The sequence below is a fragment of the Rhinolophus ferrumequinum genome, chromosome 9, assembly GCF_004115265.2.
Source record: "Rhinolophus ferrumequinum isolate MPI-CBG mRhiFer1 chromosome 9, mRhiFer1_v1.p, whole genome shotgun sequence".
NCBI classification, from domain to species: domain Eukaryota; kingdom Metazoa; phylum Chordata; class Mammalia; order Chiroptera; family Rhinolophidae; genus Rhinolophus; species Rhinolophus ferrumequinum.
The window spans coordinates 38,306,769-38,329,352 of record NC_046292.1 but is presented as its reverse complement, the minus strand read 5'-3'; the positions used below and the strand labels follow the sequence as shown (position 1 = coordinate 38,329,352).

The window sequence follows — 22,584 nt, the reverse complement described above, 5'->3', positions numbered from 1 at the left end:
CATCAGCCTCAATTTCCTCATCTGCAAAGGGGGAGGCTTCTCACAAGGGTGAGTGTGAGACAGAAAGGGCATCACAGACGGCAGGTGCCTGCACAGAGGGGGCGCTCGGTACGCGAGCACAGACCTGGAAGGCTCTAGGAGCCGCAGTGCTCCATCCTCACACACGACCCAGGCTATGGAGCCTGTGCAGTGACTCCAGGCCTGGGACTTGGCTGCTGCGTGGGACAGCCACAGGGTTTCCTGAGGGCTCACAGGGGAGCTGGGCCGGAGGACTCTTCTGCACATGTCAGGCCCTGGGGAAACAAACATGGAGATGGGCCTTGTGCCCTCCTTCCAGACGAGTGCACCTGCACACAAGGAACTCTGCTTTTCTACAGAAGCGTGTGGATTTGTATCAGTGTCCCCAAGGAACAGAGCCTGGGGCGGGGCCGGGCAGAGCCGGAGACTGAGAGTGAGAGTGAGAGAGAGAGTTGGGATGGGTCAGGCCCACGAGAAAGAGAGGGTGTGTGTGTGTGTGTGCATATGTTGCGGTGGGGTCAGGCCTATAGGAAAGGGGCCATGTGTCTGTGTGTGTGTCTGTGTGTGCATGTATGTCTGTGTCTCTGTGTGGTTGGGTGGGGGGCAGGTCTGAGGCATACCGTCCACCTTCCCACCCCCATACCTTCCTTTCAGCGCGGCAAGCTTCTCACCGCTCTGTCTCTCTCTTTTTGCTCTCCTCCATTTCTTTAATCTGGCAACTCTCCGTGGCAGCACCAAGGTACAGTTTTCTCTTTCTGCTTGCCTCTCCGCACGGGTCCTGGGGTCTGAGGTCACCTAACCTCGCCTCAGTCCACAGGGCAGAGTTACCTTGAGGTTTGGGGGGCGGTTCCATGTGGGTGTGTCTGACAGGGACACAGAGATCCTTGGTACTTAATCCAAGAGGTGTCACCTCCTCCAAACATTCTCCTGTCCCCTACAGTTACTGGAGGCCAATGGGCCCAGAGAAAAATAGGAATCACTAGGTGTGTTCCAAAAGGGAAGCCTTTGGGATTTTAAGCCCCAGTAGCAGCTGGAGTCCCCAAGTAGAGCGTAGGGGTAGTCCCCGTGGGAGAGCTCAGAATCCAGTTATAGCCACGGAGCCTGTGCCCTGGGCCCATCCCTGAGACCTGACAGCGATCAAGGGACTTTCCCCTGAGGAAGACTCACCACCTGGTGGAGAAGGTCAGTGGAGAAACCCAGCAGCGCAGGTAGACAGTGCTGCCGATGGGAAGCTCAGGAGGTAGAGGTGGGAAGAAGATTCAAGGAGGGCTTCAAGAGGAGGTGACGCGGGCCGGAGGCAGGGGCAGAAGGGGGAGACGTAAGGAGGGCCTGAGTCGCAAAGGGCCTTTGGTGGCCAGCGATGGGCTGTATCCACAGCCCAAGGGAGCATGGGAGTGTTTAGAAGGTACGAGCGTGGCCAGCTCTGTGAGCAAAGCCCCCTGGCTGTGAGCGTGAGGGGAGATGGGAGGCGCAAAGAGCAGGGTGGGGCCTTGGCAGAAACCAGGGGAGGCCGTGGGCATGGATTTGTTCTAGATGAGCGACGGGAGCCCCAAGGGAAAGGGACACAAAAGGCACAGACCCCCAGCCTCCCCAGGCCAGTGTCTGAGACCCAGTTCCCTTCTGGCCTCCCATGATTGTCGGGGCAAGGACCAGAGAGCAGTCTGGGGACTGGCGCCACTGCCAGATGTGGTCAGCCACTCCCAGCCTGGGGCCCTGCTGTACCCCAGCCTGACCCCATGTTCGTGCCCTCCTGGCACCGTGCTGTCCCTCTCTGTTCCCTCTCCTCCTCTCCAAGGCAGCCACTTCATTTCACTCTTTGTCCACTTGCTGCTTCTCTGCAGCTCTGGGCTACAAAGAGTATTCTTTTCTCAGAGCCAGGGTCAGAGCTGGAAGGATCCTCAGTTGGCCCCATTTTGCAGAGGAGAAAAGTGAGATTCAGAGAGGGGAAGCGACTTACCTGAGATCCCTGAGTGAGGGCAGAATGGAGACACAAATCCCCTCCTTTGCTCCCAGGCCAGGCACCTTCCCTGCACCCGTGGGCAGGACTGGCTGAAAGACCCCTCCGGGCTAGGAACATGGCAGGAGGGTCAGCAGTGAGTCTGCAGCCTGCCCCTGGCCCAGTCATCCTCCCCGCTGCAGGTCACACAGCAGGACCTTGGCCTGGCAGGTGGTCCCTCGCTCACACAACCTCTGCCCTCTGACGTTACAGAAACCATACGCCTGTCAGATCCCCGGCTGCTCCAAGCGCTACACGGACCCCAGCTCGCTCCGCAAGCATGTGAAGGCCCATTCGGCCAAAGAGCAGCAGGTGCGTAAGAAGGTAAGACAGCCCCCGTTCCTGGCCTCCCAGCCGCCTGTCCAGCATCAAGCCACACTCCTTGAGTGCATTCGCCCCTCCACATACCCGAGGACACCGCTGTCCATCGTCACCATCTGTCTCCTACCCGTCCCTTGAGTGTACTTCCTCACCCCCTGCCAGCTGGACAGACCATCCAGCTCCTCTCTCATCCATCTGCCCACTCACCATGGCTCGTTTAGTAAACATTTGATGTCAGGTACTGTGTAGGCATTGGAGATGAAAAAATGGAAAACCATGGTCCGCACCTCCAATGGAGACCTGGTGGGTAAGAGGCAGACCAGGTAAAGAGTCTTTACCCTGGTGGGTAAAGAGCTACTTCAGTACAACATAATAAAGACTGCAAGGAGGCATGCAGAGACTAGTCCAGGGCATGGAGAAGGGCCTTAGCCCATCAGGGCGGACACAGAAGAGTCGTGGAGGAAGCAGTAGAGCACAGTGGGGCGCGCTCTGGAGCCTGTCCGCCAGGCTCACTACAGATACCCTGTGGCCTTGGGCACGTTTCTTACCACCTTCATTCTTCATGCTCCTCAACTGTCCAGTGGAGATAATCAAGGACTTGCTTTAAAGGGTTGTCCTGAGGATGAAATGAGTAAAATACATGTTCAGGGTTTAGAGCAGTACTTGGCCCAAAGTAAAAGTTCAGGACAGGAGGTGTTGTGTTTTGTCATTAAGCCTTGAAGAAGGGGAAGCGTTGGGCAGGTGAAGAAGAGTGTACCCCCAAGAATGAGTGAGGCTTGAAACGCTGTGTGCGAGGCCCAGTGGGCAGCCTGCCTGTGTCGAGGCTCAGCAGCGAGACAAGGAGGGACGGGACACGACAGCCCCGAAGCCCTGCCAGGGAGTTTAGGCTGTCCTGAGGTCAGCGGGTGCCACCGAGGCCCCTAAGTAGGGAAGGGGTGTCACCTTGAAAGATGGCTCTGGGGGCCGCTTAGAGAATGCGCTGAGGGTGCTTGGAGGGAAATCCGAGGCAGGGCGGCCACTGCTGGGGAGCAGGAGAGATGGTGGGGGCTGACGGGCAGAGCCGGGGGGGAAGAAGAGGGACTTGGCTGGGCAGGAAAGTGGCAGAGGAGCACCAGGGCCAGGCTTTGGGGGGCAGGACGGATGGTGGTCCCCATCACCAGGACAGACAATCTAAGAAAGAAGCAGGTTTGCAGGAGAGAGCAGCGGATTCTGTTTGGAATAAGGTGTGAGCCACTGAGGGACCCAGCACAGTGGGAGGGTTGGGACTACCGTGTTTCCCCGAAAATAAGACCTAGCCAGACAAGCAGCACTAATGCGTCTTTTGGAGCAAAAATTAATATAAGACCCGGTCTTATATTATATTATATTATACCTGGTCTTATAGTAAAATAAGACTGGGTCTTATATAAGACTCATTATTTATTATGTTATATTATATTCGGTATATATTATATTATATTATATTATATTATATTATATTATATTATATTATATTATGGACCCAGTCTTATATTATAGTAAAATAAGACCAGGTCTTATATTAATTTTTGCTCCAAAAGACGCATTAGAACTGATTGTACGGCTAGGTCTTATTTCCGGGGAAACACGGTACCACTTGGGGCAGATCCTACCACGCTGGGTTTAGCCCACATCTCCAGAGGATCACTGGGGCCATGGGAGCGGGGGTACTTGGGTGCCAAGGAGGGTATGGGGGTGAAGAGAAACACTAGGGCCCAATCTGGGCCGTCAGCATGACGGAGGAAGGCAGAGGGGAAAGAGCCCATTCAGTTGCTAACAAGCTTCATGGAGCACCTTACTGTTTCCCGAGCAGTGTTCCAAGCTGTGGATACAGGCGTGAATAAAGCAGAGAAAGGCCTAGAGTCTAGAAAAGCAGACCGCTTTAGTCCATGGGATAGGGGTTTGCAGAGATGGGGGCAGTTGGAGCAAGCAGGCGTCAGTGGGAAAGATGATGGCGAGGGCAGTCAGGCTCGAAACTTTGGTCTTCATCCTGCAGGCACTGGGAGTCACTGAAAGCAGGAGAGCAGAAAAGGGACATAGTTAAAGCCTGGACCATGAACTCACCAGTGAAAACACCACATCCGTCTTCACCCTGAGAAGGGAGGGCCAAGCCTTATGTTTCAGACTGTATCTCATGTCGTCCTCACTAGAACTCTAGGAAGTGGGCACTAATTATTTTTCCCATTTTAGAGATGTGGAAACTGAGGCTCAGAGAGTTCACAAATCTGCCCAGAGTTGTGCCATATGGGAGTGACAGAGCCACGGTCCCATCCCAGACCCATCTGTCTCCAGGGCTTGAGTTCTCCCCACCATGCTCAGGTTGAGGGGCCTGAGCAGGATAGGGAACGGCCTAGGCTTTGTGCCAAGGAGGCTTCTGTCCCCAGCGGACTGGTGCCCGAGGACCAGAATCCTGCCCTGGTTTTCCCAGGCCCCATGCTTGGCTTGCACTGGGCCCCAGGGACCTGGGGCGGCAGATCTGCAAACTTCCCAACAATAAGCATCTATTAAGAGCCATCGGGGATGATGTATCTTTCTGGGTAAAGCGACCCTTGTATTATGACAGCTCCTTGGCAGCCCTGCTGCGTTTCAGAGAGAATTAGAAATGCTTTTCTTCCTTAATTCTCCTCTCCCGCTGCTCCTAATCCAATCGACATTGTGGTCTGCAAGGCATGCTTTGGCCCTCTTTTGCCAGAAACTTAATTTACATGGAAAACAGCTGCTGGGTCAAGGAGCTGAGGGCCCATGGAGAGGCTGGGCATGCCCTCCCCAAGCCTGGGTGCTGGCCCTTCTGGCCTCGGAGGGTGGAAAAACCCTGGGGGCTGACTCTCAGCTGCTGTGTGACATGAGACAAGGCTCTCACCTTCTCTGGGTTGGTTTTGTTCCAGATAAAATGAGGATTTGAACAAGTGAATCTTCAGGGCTCCAGAAGTGAGGCTTTGGGATTTCCCTGGGAGAAGCAGTTTTCCCCATCCAGGTGCATGCCCTCTCATCTCTGGAGGTCCCTAAGGCACCAACCAGCCCCTCCCTGTCCCGATCTGTCCCCATCTGGAGAAGCAAAGATGTTCTGAGGTGTTGGTCTCCAGTCTGTCTCTGGGATTAACTGAAGGTTGTTGGCCAAAGATGTGCCCGCCCAAGCTTGCTCTTAGCCAGTGATCTCAGGTCCATGTATTGATCCAGTGTGCCCACTGTCATGTGACCTTGTGAGACTCGGCCAGCTAGAGTCAGGCAGCCTTTACACAGCACATTTAACTAGTATGCTTGTACCCATCACCTCATTACGCCTTGGAGCAGCCTGGGGTGAGAGGGGATTATTGTTGCTTCAGGCAGGAGAGGAAGAGCCAGAGAGGTTATTTGCCCAATGTCAGACCCAGAGTAAGAAGAGATGGAGTGGGATTTGAACCCAGGTCTTCTGTCCCTAGCCCTGGACTATTTCCCCTGGACCTTATGCCAGGACGGAAAAAAAGATGGTGGGGATGGGTGAGAAGGAGGGAAGAGACTGCGTACCTGCTGTATTTTACTTCCTCTGCACCAGTCCACCTCCGTGGCAGCCATGAGGACATGCCTCACAGACCTCCAGCCACCTGTGGGAGGCCCCAGCTGCTGCATTGACACCCACCTCAGCGTCGTGCTGAGGCTGTGCCTCCTGCGGGCTGCTCCCAGCCAGTGACTAAATGTGGCAGGCCCTGCAGGGGTGCTGAGACAAGACCCCTTCCCAGGAGACACAGGACCTCGCCCCCCCGACTTACTTCCAGCAAACTCTGACTCCCTGAGGACCCCATGGCTCCCTAGACTCCCAGTCTAGGAAGCTCCCATCCACCTCCTTTCCCTCCCTCCTTCTCTGGTGGTCAGACTCGTACCTCGGTCTGATGGCTCTCCCAGCTTGCCCAGCTCTCTCACACAGGCACTTCCCCTATTAACATTCTTGCATGTTCAATCTCGGCGTAGTATTTGCTTTTCAGACCTGAACTAACAACCTTCACAATGTACACAATTAGCTCCATTTTACAGATGAGGAAACTGAGACTCAGTGAGATAAAGAGTCTTATCCTGGGGCCACTGTCCTTACTGCCTTGTCCCCTAAGGTGAGCATTACTGATGGGCAGGTGGTCTCTTGCTGACACCCTCTCTTCCTGTACTTGCCCTCCAGCTGCACTCGGGCCCTGATGCTGAGACTGACGTCCTGACCGAATGTCTGGCCCTGCAGCAGCTCCACGCGTCCACACAGCTGGCTGCCAGTGAAGGGAAGGGTGGCCGCACCCTGGGTCAGGAGCTGCTCCCAGGTATGCACGCGGGGAGGCAGGGCCAGGCACGTAGCCTGGAGCGCCCTTTTACTGCCACCCAGCCCTGCAAGAAGACAAGAATGCCCTGTGGGCCACTCAGAGCCATATAGGCACGATTTGCTGAGGGACACCCACTCCTCTGGGCTTAATTGCCTCTGCAGCTTATCTAAGTGGGCATATATTCCTTCAAACTTTCCTGTGATTCCGCATTGCCCATGGGAGGAAGCCCAGGCTCCTCTCATCCTGGCCTCCGAGGCCGCACAGGGCCGAGCTGCGCCTGGAAGCCTCCTGGCCCACCCTTGACACACTAGACACAGTTCCCTGAACACCTTCTGCTCCCTCTGGCCTCCGAGCCACTGTACACCTTGCCATTCTCCTCCCCCCTCCTCTTCACTAAGGCAGCACTTTGCTGCCTTCAGGACCTGCCTTAAGGTTCAGGCCTGGGACTCAAGTTGAAGTCCCACGTACTGCAAACCACGACCTCTTGACTCGAGAACACCAAGGCTCTGAGAGGGTGGGCAACTTGGCAATAATCACTTCCAGCCCCTCAGTAAACTCTGGGGCCCAGAGATGGAGCCCCCAAACCTTTGGGTCCCTGCAGGTCCATCCAGCTGAACACTCAGAAGCTCTGGTCCAGCTGAGGCAGCCTGTCTGTCCCTCTCTGCAGCCACGAGCAATGGGGCAAGTCTTGGTCCCCAGCAGGAGTTCCTGGCTATGTGGCTTAGGAATCTTGCCCAGATCAGGACAGTGTGGCTTGTGGATTCCAGCTGACAAAGTTGTGCTCTGCCCTCTCCTCCCCCAGAAGAAACCACAGCATCAGAGCAGAAAGGTCTTCCCACCCTCTGGGATTTCTTGAATTACTCCAACCATTTTAAACATTTTTTATTTTTTAATTTTGTATTCTTTCCTCTCAGCATGGAAGTAGCAGCAGATTTAAAACTATGTCAAAGCACTTACCAAAACAGCCTTGGAAAGAGAAGGTATTTGTCCTTTTTCTGGATTGCCCTTCACAGGGGTATGTGCTCAGACAGGCCTGCAAGGGCAAGGATACCCCAGAAAGATCGGTCCATGGAAGAGGAACCTACCCTCCTCCCTCCAGCCACAGGCTGCTTCTCATGGGATCAGAGTCGCTAAATTAGCAGGGCAAGAAGGTACCATAGGGATGACCACCCCCAGGAATGAAGGTTTGCATCTCAACTGCCAGCTCCCTACTTCTTAGAGCTCTGTGTTGAGAAAGATTCAGAGACTCAACAGGAAAGAGGGCTGTGACTGATTAGCAATGGCTGCCCTGGGGCATAGTTCCTGCAGCCCATCAGTTTTCAGCCTGGGAGGACTCAGGAGAAGGATTGACCCGAGGTCATCAGGAGAAATCTGCAGCAGGTCCAGTTTATAAGCCTTTTCTCCCAGATACCATCCCAGGGCTTGTCCCAGGCGGAGGGGCCGGAGCCAGCAAGAACCATCCCTTGAGCACTTGGGCCAGTCACTTTACAAACGTCATCTTATTCAATTCCCAGTGAGCCCATGCTACAGATGAGTCACTGAGGCAGCAGCATGGACGAGGCAGCACTGGGATCATAGCGTGCCTGCCCAGTCCTGCTCTGACAGTGAGTGAAGGGTGTCTTCCCTGCTTTGAGCCTCAGTCCCCTGCACTCCCCGCCTAGACCTCCTGTGACCACAAGTATGACTGTGGGTGTGATAACTTATATAAACCTAATGTGACCAATAATTTTATTGTTATTATTGTTGCTCATGATGAATGAGAAGAGTATTTACTCATCCATCTCATAACAATACAATGGCCAACATTTTTTGAGTATGTACACGAGCAGTTCTAGGGACTGTGCATGTATGTATTAACATAATCCTCACAAAGTACATGCTATTGTGCTCTTTCTTTTCCAGATGAGGAAACTGAGGCCTTAAGAGGTCAAGTCACTTTTTGCTGAGGTTCCACAGCCAGTAAATGGCAGAGGCTGGATCTGAATCCAGACCGTCTGGCTGCAGGCAGTGCCCTTACCCAAATAGTCTGCCGTCTCCCCTGCTGCGAAGGCTCTGCTGCACTGAACTGAGCACCTACTGTATGTCAGGCCCCGTCCTGGTCCCTGTCCTCTAGCAGCTTGCAGCACAGCGGGGAGGGAAGGAGCCCTGGATCCTCTGGGCTTCGGCCGCCAGGCCTGCTGCAGGCCGCTGAGCAGATGCCTGAGGCACAGTTGGGAACAGATGTTAGGGCCAGAGGTTAAGCGCTCATGGCTGATGATTGATGACGCTGATTTACAGCCTGAAGTGGTGCGTTTTGGGGAGAGGCTGGGCTGGCCCCATGGCGTTCCCACTCCCGCTGCCCCTGGCGTGGCGTGATTCCCTCATTTCCATCTAGCATCTCTTTGCATGCTCAATATGCCTGGTTCACACTCTCAGACACCTCCCCACGTGTTCATCCTCTGGGGTGGTACAGGCAGGGACCCAGACTAGGGCGGGGGAAAGCAGGGGAGCAGATTCAAGTCATGTTAGGATTGAAGAGTCTCCGACAGAAGAGTGAGGCTGAGGGAGGAGCTGGTGCGGGTGATGTTGAATTTTCATTGTCAAACTGTAGGAAGCTCCTGTGAGTTTGTCCTTCATCAGGACGGCCAGCTCTCCTCAGAGGAAACCCTCAGAAGCTTCTCTGGCAGGCCTCCTTTAGCAGACCCAGGGTAACGTGATGGGCAGTGAGGATGTGAGAAGCATGAGGTCAGCATGGCTGAGGGAGAAGGAGCGGGATTTATCAGGATTCTAGGCCTTCTGAGCTGTCAGGCTCCCAAATTGGTTCAAGATGGCAGGTGAAGCGGTGCTAGCGAGAGTGGTGAGTGGAGCAAGCCATGCGCAGCACTGAGCCAGCTCCATCCACAGAAATCCCCTCTGGTGCTTTTCTGACCAGGCTGGGGAGAGATCTGTGGCCGAGGGAGGCAGTGGATGGATATATGGGCGGTACATGCCGTGTGAGCTGAGGTCCCTGAGACAGGGAGGGGTAAGAATGGGTCCCTCAGGAACCCATTCCGGGCCCCGTCCCACAATGAAGCCTGAACCAGGGGCCCCTTGCCAGACATCCAGGCCATAGCCTGATCTGGAGCCCTAGACCGTTTGCTGGGCATGGCTTGAAATGGACTTTTTCTTGGTATCCCTTGGGAGGCCTGATTAGCTGCCCACTGTGTGACTTGTGACAAATCATTGAAGTTCTTAGGACTTAGTTTCTTCGTCTTAAAATGGGATCACATTATCTCCCCTATAGACAGACAGTTGTTGAGGTGGTTAAACTGGTGTGGGAAAAGTTTGACATATAGCATATTCTTGATGAATAGTAACTTACTAACATACATTTATTGTAAGAGTAGAATTTCACCTAATAAAACCCATCCATAGTGTGTCTGCTGCTTTAACTCCAGGACAGGGTTTGCAAACTGTTTGGTCTCAAAGGCACAGTGTTTCATTCTTTTCTTTTTTTTCTTTTCTTTCTTTCTTTCTTTTTTTTTTAACAGTTTCAATGTAAAGGCCTTAAGAGGCGCGTTCTCTCCATTTTGCCGCAGTCCCCACTACTCCCTATGGTAACCCTGCAGTTTCACTTATTTTGCTTCCTGTCATGCCACGTAAGACACTGAGCTTGCAATCCCTGTCATAGCTCTGCTCAATTCCTTATAAAAGTTTCCTGAATAGCAGGCCTGGGCCAGAGGGACCAGCCTGGGATGGGCTAGCCTTGGAACCCCAACCACCTGAGGAGGTAAAAGTCCCTCCTTTACCCCATGCATGAAAAAAGTGTGATGTGTTCTCAAATGGTCCTCATGAGGTGATAAAGAGCTTTGGGTCTGGATCCACTGAGACCAGATTGCTATTCAAAATGTAACAGCTGGCCCAGGATGAGCTTTGACCAATCAGAGTAGACATTGCATCAGTGCAGTTCTGGGTGTGGCCCCCGGGGCCACAGAGTCCTCCCAGGGCATCAACTTGACACTTGATGAATTGATTTCTGAGAAAATGATGTCAATTTCTATTAAAATTCAAATAAACACAGCCAGATTAAAGAGGGGGATGCAGAATCAAACCAATTTTTTTCAGATAAAATAGGGAATGTCAAAAATTTGCAATTCTTGCTGTGTCTCTCCTCTAATTGCGGTTCCTTGGTGAAGGCATTTGGGAATCACTGTCCTCAGTAACTACACTCAGACCCTCAGTAAGGTCCCTGGAGCAATAACCTAGTGTCCCCATGTGATTCGTTAGCCCACTTCTCTTCTTAACAAGGATAAGACCCTTGGGAGTAAAAGGTGATAAAAGGTTGTATCAACTTGCAGGTGTCTTCTAGAGGTTTAGAATCTGAGACTAGAGCCTGGCTGACTCCTCTCCTCAGTTGGGACCCTTGTGCGGTGTACAGCCTGTGCAACCATCTGTGGCATCCCTTCTCAGAGGTCTCCCAGGCCAGCCTGCCATCCAGCCAGCATAGTCGTCCTCCCTTTGGGACCCGTTGCGGTGGACATCCGGGACCTCCTTGCACATCTCCGGGGATGATGTGGGGTTCATTTTTGCCCAAGGCAGCCCATTACCCTACAGCACCTCGGCCTGTTGGAAGGAATGGCCCAGCCCTGAGCCTGAGTCTTCTTCTCTGAAGCTTCTCCCCATTCCAGGATCCCTGTCTGCTTCTGAGGCTACACACATACACAGAGTCAGCCCCTTCTTTCGCAGAACAACCCCAGAGATTTGAGGCAGCCTGCTCCATATAACCCTTCTGCCCAGCACACGTGCGCACATGCACGCACGCACGCACAGCCCGACCACCCCATGTCTCTGACAACCCCTGGTCGGAACTCTGCTATCAGAATAGGCCTGAGCCCTGCGCACAGCCCTTCAGCCAAGGCGTGAACAGAGCAGAATAAAACCATCGTCTCCCTTGTCTGGGCCCCTAACCTTCTATTAACACAGCCTTGCTGGTTTCCCTTCTTATCTTTCTCTCTATATAAGCAGACACATAGCTCCCGGGTTGTCGACAGCCATCTCTAGGGAGTGGCCGAAGCCCAGCGATATTTGTTTGCTTCCCTGCAGGTGTGTATCCTGGCTCCATCACCCCCCATAATGGGCTCGCATCAGGCATCCTGCCCCCCACGCACGATGTCCCTTCCAGGCACCACCCAATGGACGCCACCACCAGTTCCCATCATCTGTCCCCTCTGCCCACGGCTGAGAACACCAGGGATGGGTACGTACAGCAAGCCAGCCCTTCTCCACAGCAGCAAGCAGGCACCTGCATGGGAGGAGGTGAGGGCAGGCGTCCCACACACTCAGTGGTTGTTACTAACAGTGACGGTAGCCCGTGTTTAGGCAGCACTTCCTGTATACTGCGTCTGTACCAAACCCTTGCCAGGCATGATTTCACTGGTGCCTCACAGTAACGCTACCGGGTAGCTGGTATCGGCACCCGGACTTCTCGAGGCCGCACCTTGTCCTCCCCTTTGGGGGCAGCCCTGGGGAGATGCCGTGCCCTCACGTGACCCCTGCATTCTGGGCTGCCACACCCAGGCCTCCTGGTAGCCTCACTCTGGCTTCTGTTTGGCTCGCACCATGTATTTGGTGAGCGGACTGCCTGCTGCCCCCTCCAGAGATGCCTGCCTGGGCCTCGCCCCACATTTCGCCACCGTGGCTGTGACCGTTGCCCTTCCTGCAGGATCACTGCCGGGAGGGGTGGCCTCTTTCTGCATTCAATGTGGTTCCCATTGTGGCCACTTAATGGGTGGAGATGGTGCCTGTGCTCATTGCTGGCCTCTAACGCTGCAGAAAACTTTTTCTTGCCCTACCGCCTGCCCTCCCTGCCATTCTCGCTTATTGCCGGCAGGACATGGTCACACGTGTCCCCTGAGGCCTGGCCCCAGCTCCTTCCACCTCCCTAAGACCACAGCGTTGGCCGCCTAGGCTTGGGTCGGACCTGGCTTCATTACCAAATGTGTTGCCTACGCTCCTCACTGGGCTCCTCCTCCTACTCACTCACCCATTTATTTAATGTTCAGTTATGAAGACCCTGGTGTGGGGGGCCCTGGGCCAGCCCTAGAGAAGCTCCCTGTGCGGAGGGGAGATGGACAGACCTGAAGGGATTGACTACGCAGGGCAAGTGTCTGAGGGAAGGAAGCAGAGGGGACTGTGGGAGCCCAGAGGAGAACCCAGTGCGCTGGGGGCGGATGGCAGGGAAGGCTTCCTGGAGGAGGTGCTAAGCTGGACCTCCAAGGTTAAGTAGGAGTTGGCTGAGTAGAGAGGTTGAGAGAAAGGAACAGCAAGAGTGGAGGCAAGCATGGCAATAGCTTGGTGTGTTCTGGGAAACAGGACCCTTTGTGTGGGGTGAGAAGCGCAGGGAAGAGGTTACCAGGGCCAGACCAGGAGGCCTGTGGTGGGACTCTGTCTGAAGGGTGTTAAGCAGGGATGTGGTTGGGTTTGGGGATGAGAACGTGCATCCTGCAGCCTGGGCCTAGATTGCTGGGGGCACATGGGATGTAGCGGGGAGTGTGGGGGGTGGCAGCCTGAGCCAGGGCTGGTAGGTAGGCAGGAGGCACCCCCAGAAGGCATTAGTGACATGGAATAAGCAGGACTTAGGTAATCTCTGATTTGTGGGGAGAGAAGGGGCCTTCAGGGCTGAGCCCCTGGGTGGGCAGAAGTGCCATTCGTGGAACAGCAGAAAACGGTGGTTGTGGGTGGGCGGAGAGCCATGAGGAGGCAGCCTGATGGGGAGCAAAGGAGGACCCAGAAAACCAAGCCCTCCCCAAGCCTCAGCTCCTCCTCTGTGAAGTGGACGTTAAAATACCTCCTGGAAGAAGGGAGTGAGATCCCGGCACATGCCTGACGCTGTATGTGTTACAGCTTCCACGGACACAGCCCCCTGTCCCCCACCCACCCACCCACCCACCGGCTCAGGCCACCTGCTCACCCCACAGCCAGCCCCAAACATCTCCAACCCAAGAAAAATAAACCACAGAGGCCTTACCCGCTCGGGCCTGTGCACTCTGCTCTGCCTCATTCATCACCTGCCTGCCGCCTGCATAAGTACCCGTCAAGAATTCGTGCACGAGAGGCAGAGTGGTGACAAGACCGAGACAGACCCCCAGCCTGCCCACCCAGCCATGCCTGCCGGAGCCCGGGCTCAAGTCTTCCAACCGCGAGGTGTCCAGGCCCCTATGGGCTGCGGGAGAGAAGGGTGCTCACGCCTGACACCAGGCCTGGGCCCGGCTTGAATGGGTTTCTTTTTTCAGCCCCTGAGAAGAGGGGGGCGGAAAGGCCTTCAGCCTCCACTCCCTGCCAAAGTCAACAGGGAAGGCCACTCGCGGCTCCCCGGTGGTTTGCTGGGACGTTTAAATAGCTTGACAGAATTATCTGATTCACTCAAAAGTATGCTAAGAGGGCCTGACTTCATGACCAAATTTATTTATTCTGGCTCGGAGGAGACGCCGAACAGGGTGGTGTTTTCCCCAGCCCTGTACAAGGTATGAAGCCCTCAGTCTGCCAGGCCAGTGGGGTTTCATAGTAATTTTTATAGGTTCCAATTGTAGCAAAAATATTTGATTTAGGAATCATTTGCATGACTCAGAAGAGGAGCTCCAGAGGATCTTTTTTCCTTTTAAAGGGTTCAGGTAGAGCAGCATAACCTCAGCCTTCACGTCTGCTATGGAGAGAGTCATGTTCTGTTTAATTTCACTGGCTGTGAAGGTGCCAAATGTGAATTTATGGCAGCTTTAAGACAAGAAAAACAAACTTTGGAAATGCATGTTTTTTCCCCTTCAGATCTGGTTCTCCTTAATTTTGCAGCGCCGTTAATTTCTGGGTTTTGTAGCTGAGCGATTCAGAAATCCATTTGTCAGTATGTATCAGCTGTTTGCTGTGTGCCAGGCGCAGGGCTGAGCACCATGGGACGGAGAGGACCGAGACCTGGCCTTCCCCAAAGGAGCTTATAGGGCAGGAGGCTGACAGGAAATCAGGAAAGAGCTGGAGTGTGGGTGCCAGGCTGGGGTGGGCATACAGCAGGCGGACACCACCCAGCAGGCCTGAAGGAGCATCCACCCTCCTGGCCATACCTGGGTCCAGCCTCAGCCGTGAGAACTGGTCATGAGGTCCCATGGCTTGTGCAGAGTTCTCCACCGTTTACAGAGCACAGTGGAAGACCCGACCCACCTGACAGCCCTGTGAGACTGGCCTATTCAAAATGATGAGAACGATCTTTCATTCATAGAGCCTGGAGGAGGATTTAGTTCATTAACTTAAGGAGGCTGACATGTACCTACAGGGTGTTAGGTGCTGGGCTAAGGACCAGGACCCAGTGCATAGGCCCCCCTTCTTGCTGCCTTCAGCACACTTACTGGGTGGGTCCCACACATGTGAATGGTGACAGTGCAGTGAAGGAGCAGTGACATCAGGATGCCCAGGTTGGAGGGAGCAGACAGGGACCCAGCACAGGTACAGACGTGGAGCCCACTGACCAATTTCCAGATCCCCGTTCTGGTTTCAAGATAGTCCTGCTTTCCCAGAGAGAGGCGCTGATCCAGCCGTGAACACCTTATGTCTTGGAGGGTGGGCCACGGTAACATGCCTAGCCTGCAAAGGTCACCGAGAGCTGTGACATTCAGTTTGCAGTGTATTTTAATGTGGATGATCCAACAAATCCACAAATGCAAATAAGAAAATGGAGCTCGAACGCTCACTCTCTCCCTCTTTCTGCAATACACATAAATGCATTATAGGTTGGGAGCCTTCAACCTGGTCCCAAAAGCCCCCAAGTCCAACTGAGCCTAGGGTCATTTCCTGTGAACAGATCCAGAGGCTTAGGAAGGCAGCATGAGGAAGTGCTGTCCAGTTAGATGGCCCACCTCCGCTCAGCTGGGTTCGGGGTGACTGCACAGCTCAGCCACTGCAGTCTTGTTTCAGAACATGAGCTTCCAGAGAGCACAGGCTTAGGGCTGCATCCCCTCAGGCTGTGTATGAAGGGAGGTGGTGAGTCCCCCATCACAGGATGTATGCAAGTGGAGGAGAGATGGCCAGGGATGGGGACAGAGGTCACTGAAAGTGCACATGGAGGGAAATAAAGGCCAACTTGGACATCAAACTTACCTGCTAGGTTTCCTTCCCTTCATCTTGGTAATAATGATGGTGATTCACAGAGTGGCTCAGGATATACTTGACATCATACTGGGTGCTTGTCTACATTGCCTTCTTTATTTTACCCTCCCTGTATGTGTATGGCAGTGTTGTGTGGCCAGGACTAACTTAGGCATCCTCTCTGAACCTTGGTTTTCTGGTCTGTGAGAAGGACACAGGAACATCTCCCACGGAGCCTGGGGTGAGATGGAGGCTCAGTGAATGGTGACCGTGAGTGCCATGGAATCTTCTCCTGCTAAAGAACTGCCATTCCTGGGCTCATCCTCCAGGTGGCCAGAGCAGCACGCACAAAGTTAGATCCAGCAAGGTCGGCTGGTATTCTGCGCGGGCTTATAAGAATTGCAGTGTGCCAGGCAGAGACCACAGCAACCCTGTCAGAAACCAAGGCTCAGAGACATTAAGCATCTTGCCTCAAATCACGTGGCCAGTGAGAGCAGATGAGCTTTTAAACACAGTTCTGTCAACTCCAAAGGTCATGCCTATAACCAGTGTCTCTCGCTGACTCTCAGTTCTTAAATGCCAGAAGGAAGCTTTTCTTTACTGATTCCTTTGGGCCCTAATGCTTACAGGATTTTAAAATTTAATTCCAGTTTAAACATAATCAGAAATAAAACTTCCTCTTCAAACTGCACTGTTGTAAGTTAGAGCAAGTCAGCTAGTGAGCTCACCACTGCTGGAGGGGAGCAAGCAGCGGCAGCCATGCCTCCGGCCCCTACAGCCCCAGAGCCCATATCGCTCATGGCTATCTCTGTTCTCTCCAGGTTGGGACCCAGCCTCCTCTCACCCATGGTCAGCCCACTGAAGGGGCTTGGGCCACCACCGCTGCCACCGTCCTCCCAGAGCCATTCTCCAGGGGGCCAGCCCTTTCCCACACTCCCCAGCAAGCCACCCTACCCACCCTTCCAGAGCCCTCCACCCCCGCCTCTGCCCAGCCCGCAAGGTAAGCTCTGGCCCCGGTCCCTGTCCTATACACACACCGATTACTGCTAGGGTGCCCAAGAGAAATGGGTCACTGACCAGGGGGAGGCAGATGGGGAACAGAATGACAGTGGTCACTACCGCCACACTGGGAGAAACCGGAGTCAGGTGACCCAACAAGCTTCATCAGGAGCACTTCCTAGAGGAAATTCGTTCTGAGTGGGGAAAGAGTTTGTTCCATCTATAAGGTGTCAAAGGGTTCTCCCAGCAGAGGGAACAGCATCGGCAGAGGCAGGGAACAGCCTGCTGCTTGGAGAAGCAGTGAGTGATTGGTTATCTGAGGGGAAGGGAATAGAGAGCCAACGGTCCCTTCCCTCAGAGCACTCTTGTCAGCCGCAAATGACTCGAGTCAGGCATAGCCACATGAGACCACCTCCCCAAACCCCCCAGTGCAGGGCAGAAAGCGGGGGCAGGACATCTGGTACCTTCTCCGCCCTGGGGCTCCCTTCTCTCAGTCCCACGCCTGAACAGGACACTGTAGGGGGCTGAACAGTGCAGTGGAGATGGGCCCCTCCCTGCCCTGGGCCTTTTTCCTCTGTGAATGCAGCCCTTGCTGCCTCTCTCTGCAGGGTACCAGGGCAGTTTCCACTCCATCCAAAATTGCTTCCCCTATGGTGACTGCTACCGGACCGCCGAGCCAGCAGCCGGTGGGGATGGGCTGGCCGAGGAGAGCCATGGTTTCAACGTGCTGCGGCCCAATGGCTACCACAGCCTCAGTGCACCTTTACCTGCCACAGGTAAGCCCCTGCCTGCCTCCCCTGAGCGCCTACCAAGGGCCAACCCTGTGCTGGGTGCTTTATGCACATTGTCCCACAGCCTGGGGACAGCCCTATGAGGCAGAGTCATCCCCAGGTTACAGAGGGGAAATTAAAGGCACAGTGAGGTCCCAGGATCCTACAGAATGGGGACTTGCCTGACTCCACAGTCTGTTCCTTCCACACTGTCACTCGGCTTGTACATGTCTGCATTCTGGCAGGTTTCTGAAGAGCAGAGAAGAATCAGACTGGAGCCCACAGCCTCGTTGATGTTTCCCTTTGAATATTTACTGAGCACCTACTATGTGCAGGCACTATTGTAGACCCTGGGGGTCCAGCAGGGAATGAGACAAATACTGATCTCCATTTAACAGATGAGGCCACTCTGCTAGGAAGGGACAGAGCCTGGAGGTCGTGCTTGTTCCTTGTACTACATGTGTGTCCCCTGCAGGGCCGTGGGCCTTCCCCAGGTAATGCCCCTGGCTGGGGTGGAGAAGCCCAGTGAGAGGGGAGGTCTGTACACGGCCCGAGGAAGAGTCGGGCTCAGGCCGGCAGCGCAAGTCCTGGTCAGAGCAGGACACAGATGAGTGGTTCCCCAAGCCAAGCCCCCTCCCAGACCAGCCCCAGAGCTCAGGTCCAGCTGGAAGCTACAAGGCCTCGGTAGGATGGGGGCCCCAGACGAAGGGGAGCCTGAGACCCTGTCCCAGCTACCCCTTGGGCTGCTCTGGGTGAGTGAAGCTGGGGTGGAGGATAAAGACACAGGGACAAGCCCCGAGGCCACAGTCGAGCACACACACAGCTGTGAGTGCATGTTTTCTGGTCACACACATGCTCCCGTGCCTGTGGCTGTGTTCTTTCTTCGCGTGTCCATGGACACATCTGTGTGTGCATGTGCATGTGGGGCCAGCACGGGTGGGGTCCATGCAGTGTGAGTCCCACGCGTGTATAAGGAGCTTCAGGGCACGTGTGCTCACATCGTGCTTGGGCCAATGTTCATGCCCTGTCTGTGTGCACACCCCGGGGTTCCCCATTCCGTGACCCCCTCTGTGCATACCCCAGGATTCCCCATTCTGTGACCCCCTCTGTGCACACCCCAGGGTTCCCTATCCCGTGACCCCACCTTTGTGCACAGACTGTGTTTGAGTAGGGTGCAAGTATGTCTGTCGGTGGACGTGTCACATGCATGCACCACAGGCAGATGGGTACCCAGTCACAGGGTGTGCAGGGACGGGTGGGTGTGTTCTGTGTTTGCACACGCGTGGATCGGTGTGTGATTAGGCGCCGGCCGCTGGCCCAGCACTGCTTGCTCGCACCGCCTGGTCCTCCACCCAGACCCCAGCCAGACCAAGGCAGGATTTCTTGGTTTAGCAGAAAAGCCTGAAATAAACAGTTTTTCGGGGGTGAAAAGGAACTTCCCTCCCCCCACATAGATTAGGGGGTTCCTTTGGCCTCCCCTCTCCCCTGTCTGGGTGGTAGCGCAGCATCCAGCACCCATCCCAGGCCCTGCTCAGCTGCCCACACCTCCTCTGCCAAGCTGAGAATAGACCGACAAGGTGGGGCCAGGGAGCTTCAGGAATAGGTCAGCCTGGTCTTATTACACAGATGGGAAGACGGAGGCCCACCTGTCTTAGGCTATAGAACTTCATGAGAGCCCTTGGGGCAAGGACTGGATAGGCAGCCTGTGCAGGCCCCTCTCCAGGTCCTCCCAGGTTGAGGGCCTCTGAGCACTGACCCCACCCTTAGACAGCATGTCCAATGGAAGGGCCAGGTGTTTCGGAGCCAGATGGACCTGAGTTCAAAGCCCAGCTCCGCCACTTACTAGCGATAGGACTTTGGGCAAGTATCTCGCCCTCTCTAAGCCCGTCTTCTCAGCTGTACAATGGGATAATGAGTCTCCCAAGATTGTTGTGAAGCTTAAATGAGATTCCACTTCACCGAGCCCTTACTGAATGCCGAGTGAGTGCTGGTCCCATTCTTTAGGCTTCTTGTGTCTGGTGGGGTGGAGGAACCTGAAAGTGTGGGCTGGACCAGGGTCCTTCTACCAGAAGGGGACCTGCCCACCCTCACCCCCTCCTCTACACATTCTGCCCCACAGGCCAGCACTGGGTGAAAGATACCCCCAAGCCAGCACTTGCCTGTCTCCCCAGCTGCCATGGGCCACTTAAGGTGCAAGCACTAGGGCGCCTCCCCACCCACCACCTTCCTCCCCTACCTGGAAGGGCAGAGAGCTCGGAGCAGGCCCTGCGGAGGGGATGCTGTAAGGAGAGACCCTGGGCAAGACGGGGGGTCTGCAGGTTGGGGAAAGATGACAAGCCATAGCCTCTGAGCTCCCCAGCCCAGACCCTGTTCCCCCCACACACCCCTAGGCTACGAGGCCCTGGCTGAGGCCCCAGGCCCCACAGCGCTGCCACCACAGCCATCTGAAGACATCGCGTCCAGCGGCCCCGAGGACTGCAGCTTCTTCCCCAATGGAGCCTTCGACCACTGCTTGAGTCACATCCCCTCCATGTACACGGACACCTGAAGGAAGGCCCAGCCCCCACCTGTCCACCGTCTACTACAGATGCTGCCTTGCCCACCTCCCGTGTGTCCCCAACCTCCATGCACCCAGCCTGAGCAGCCAGAGCAAAGCTCTCCACGCCCTCAGGGTGCTGGGGTTGTCGCGGCCGCCCAGCACTGGCTGGGAGCAGCTGTCCAAGCCTGAGCCGGGCACTCAGAGGTACCTGTCAGGATCTGTGACCTGTGACGTTCCCTGACTGTGTCTTCCCTTTCTCTCCCAAATAGTTTTAAAATCACAGACCTCGTGTATATAAAATGTACAGAACTTGTTTTCCATTCCCCTGCCAGTTTTATATTTTGGGTTTTGCAAGAAAAACATTAAAAACTGGAAATGAGACTTGGGGGCCTGGTTCTGCTTAGTGATAGCAGCCTAGAGGCCGAAACCAGAACAAGGGCGGAGGAGTATTACAGAGCCAGTGTGGGGGCGCCCAATGCCCCGTGGAGACCAGCTCGGGCCCTGGGACCCCAGTGGGAATGAGTGCCTGAGCCACATGGCCCCACCATGGCTGTGGGCCTCATAGTCTCTGGTACTAGTCCCAGGACCTCACCTACAGGCGGGCTTATCCCCATCGGCAGGCAAGCCGCCCAAGGTGTGACTGAAATTGGAAGCCAGATCCTTCTGACCCAGAACTTTGTTCTCTGCCCTGACTTCTTGGCAGGTGGAAAAACACTTCATTTCTGCCGTGGCTTTGGGTAAACAGGGCAGGCCTTCCAGGGACCAAGCCCAACCGCGTTCTGAGGGTGAGGGGCAGAGGCAAGGCCGCTGGAGGCAGGCCGGGGTGCTGAGCCTCCTTTGCACACACAGCCCCCCCCACCGTGAACGGCCGGCCGGGGAGGGAGGGTGAGGAGGCTGGTTCTGAGGGCACCACGTCTCCCTGGGCTGCTGCCCTGCCCTGCCTGTCTCCGTCCCCATCGTCCAGCACCGCGAACAGACCCCCGTCCAGGCCTGTGCAGGTGGCCTTGATAGTGTCCTACATCACCACGTCACCCTGAAGGTCACCTGGTAAAAAAACATCCTCAAGGAAAATTCCTGCCTCGTCACTGCTGAAGTAGGGAGATCACGTTTACTGCGTACCTATTGTGTGTCGAGCCCTCCTTTGCTCTGGAAATAGCCCTGTGAAGGATCCTTCTATCCCCTCTTTGTACCGCATGGCAGGGTTAAGTAGGCAAAGTGAGATGGAAAGATCTAGTCAACCTCCGTCTTTATAGAGTGAACTGAGGCTCAGAGAGTCTACCCAGTCATGGATGACAGAACCCATGGTGCGGGCCTGGTCCCTCCCCCAGATCTAAGGAGGCCGCACTTGCATCTGACCAGGTCACCGCAGCTCTGAGCCAGGCCTGCATGTGCTTCACGTGACTCAGCTCTCCCACTCCTGTTCACCCACCAGGTGCACACTCCCCCCAAATCTGTGTCCAGGGCCGACCTGTGAAGACTGTGTCTTCCCTCTGGCTCCAGCCAATCAGGAGCTTAGCATGGGACGGAGGGGCATAGGAAGGGCCCCAGGGGCTGTGGTCTCCACTGAAGTCCAGCAGCCCTCTCTACACAGTCCACCCCCTGTCCACCCCCTTCAGACATGGATGGAGCTGGAAGGGCTCCCACTTTTCGGGAAGTCAGGGCGCCCTGGTTTGCCTGATATGCTGCCTACACCTTCATGACACCCTCCTCAACTGCCTCAGTCGGAGGGCTGTCTGTTTCCTGCCGGAGCCTGACAGTTACCCCATTTTACAGATGCAGAGACTGAGGGAAGGTGAAGTTCAGTAAGTAACTTGCCCATGTAGCACAGCCAGCTACATTCAAACCCCCAGCCTCCAGAGCTGGGATTCAAACCCCCAGCCTCCAGTGCTGGAACGCATCTTCTCACCCACTGCCCTGCCTACCCCCCAGACACTGGGGGCAGCCTGGCTCCCACCTCCTCTCCCAGCCCCAGCCTCCCAGAGCAGGCCCCATCCAAGCCTCCAGTGGGCAGGGACTGACCCAATGCCACTCCGAATAGCGGCACTTGAGATGAGGACCCAGGGCTCCTGAGTCCCACCAGGCCCCCCTCGCCCCTTCGTCCCACCCTCCACTAGTGTTATGGAATTAATTAGGTCGTGGCAAAATTCCTTTAACAGGGATGCTCAGCAATCAATACTGCATGTCATTGTACACGCTTAATCCACTCCAGATAAGCAGAATTAAGCTGTACAATGAGGACATTTCTATTAATAACGGGAAGGGCTGAGGCCATGAGCAGAACACACATGGAGCTCGGCAGTTGGATCCCATTTAATTTCAGAGAGAGAGAGAAAGAGACAAGGAGACAAAGGCGAAGAAACAAAGAGAAAAAAGACAGACAAGTGAGCTGGAGAGGAAGGCATCCAGAGCTACAGTAGGGGAAGCTGTAGCTTTCGCTGTAAATGTGCTTGCGCCCCTCCCCCGCTGGGGCCTTCTCAGAGCCTCTGCTCCTCCCCTGGCACACTTAGGAGCCTCCTGGCCTGACACTATGATACGCCCACGCCCGCCCCGCCCCTA

At 55.0% G+C, this 22,584-nt stretch overlaps 1 protein-coding gene across 2 annotated transcripts in view; it reads left to right on the top strand.

Moving 5' to 3' along the window:
* Positions 1-20,409, top strand: part of GLIS1 (GLIS family zinc finger 1) — a 215,025-nt gene extending 194,616 nt beyond the window's left edge. The window contains exons 6-11 of one of the 2 annotated variants that reach the window (XM_033114807.1): positions 2,228-2,338; positions 6,501-6,633; positions 11,695-11,848; positions 16,542-16,720; positions 17,328-17,495; positions 19,880-20,409. In XM_033114807.1, coding sequence (XP_032970698.1) covers positions 2,228-2,338; positions 6,501-6,633; positions 11,695-11,848; positions 16,542-16,720; positions 17,328-17,495; positions 19,880-20,037 — 903 coding nt within the window. In that variant the 3' untranslated portion in view covers positions 20,038-20,409. The remainder of the gene's footprint in view (positions 1-2,227; positions 2,339-6,500; positions 6,634-11,694; positions 11,849-16,541; positions 16,721-17,327; positions 17,496-19,879) is intronic. The other variant, XM_033114808.1, reaches the window with a different exon arrangement.
* Positions 20,410-22,584: the final 2,175 nt, after the last annotated feature.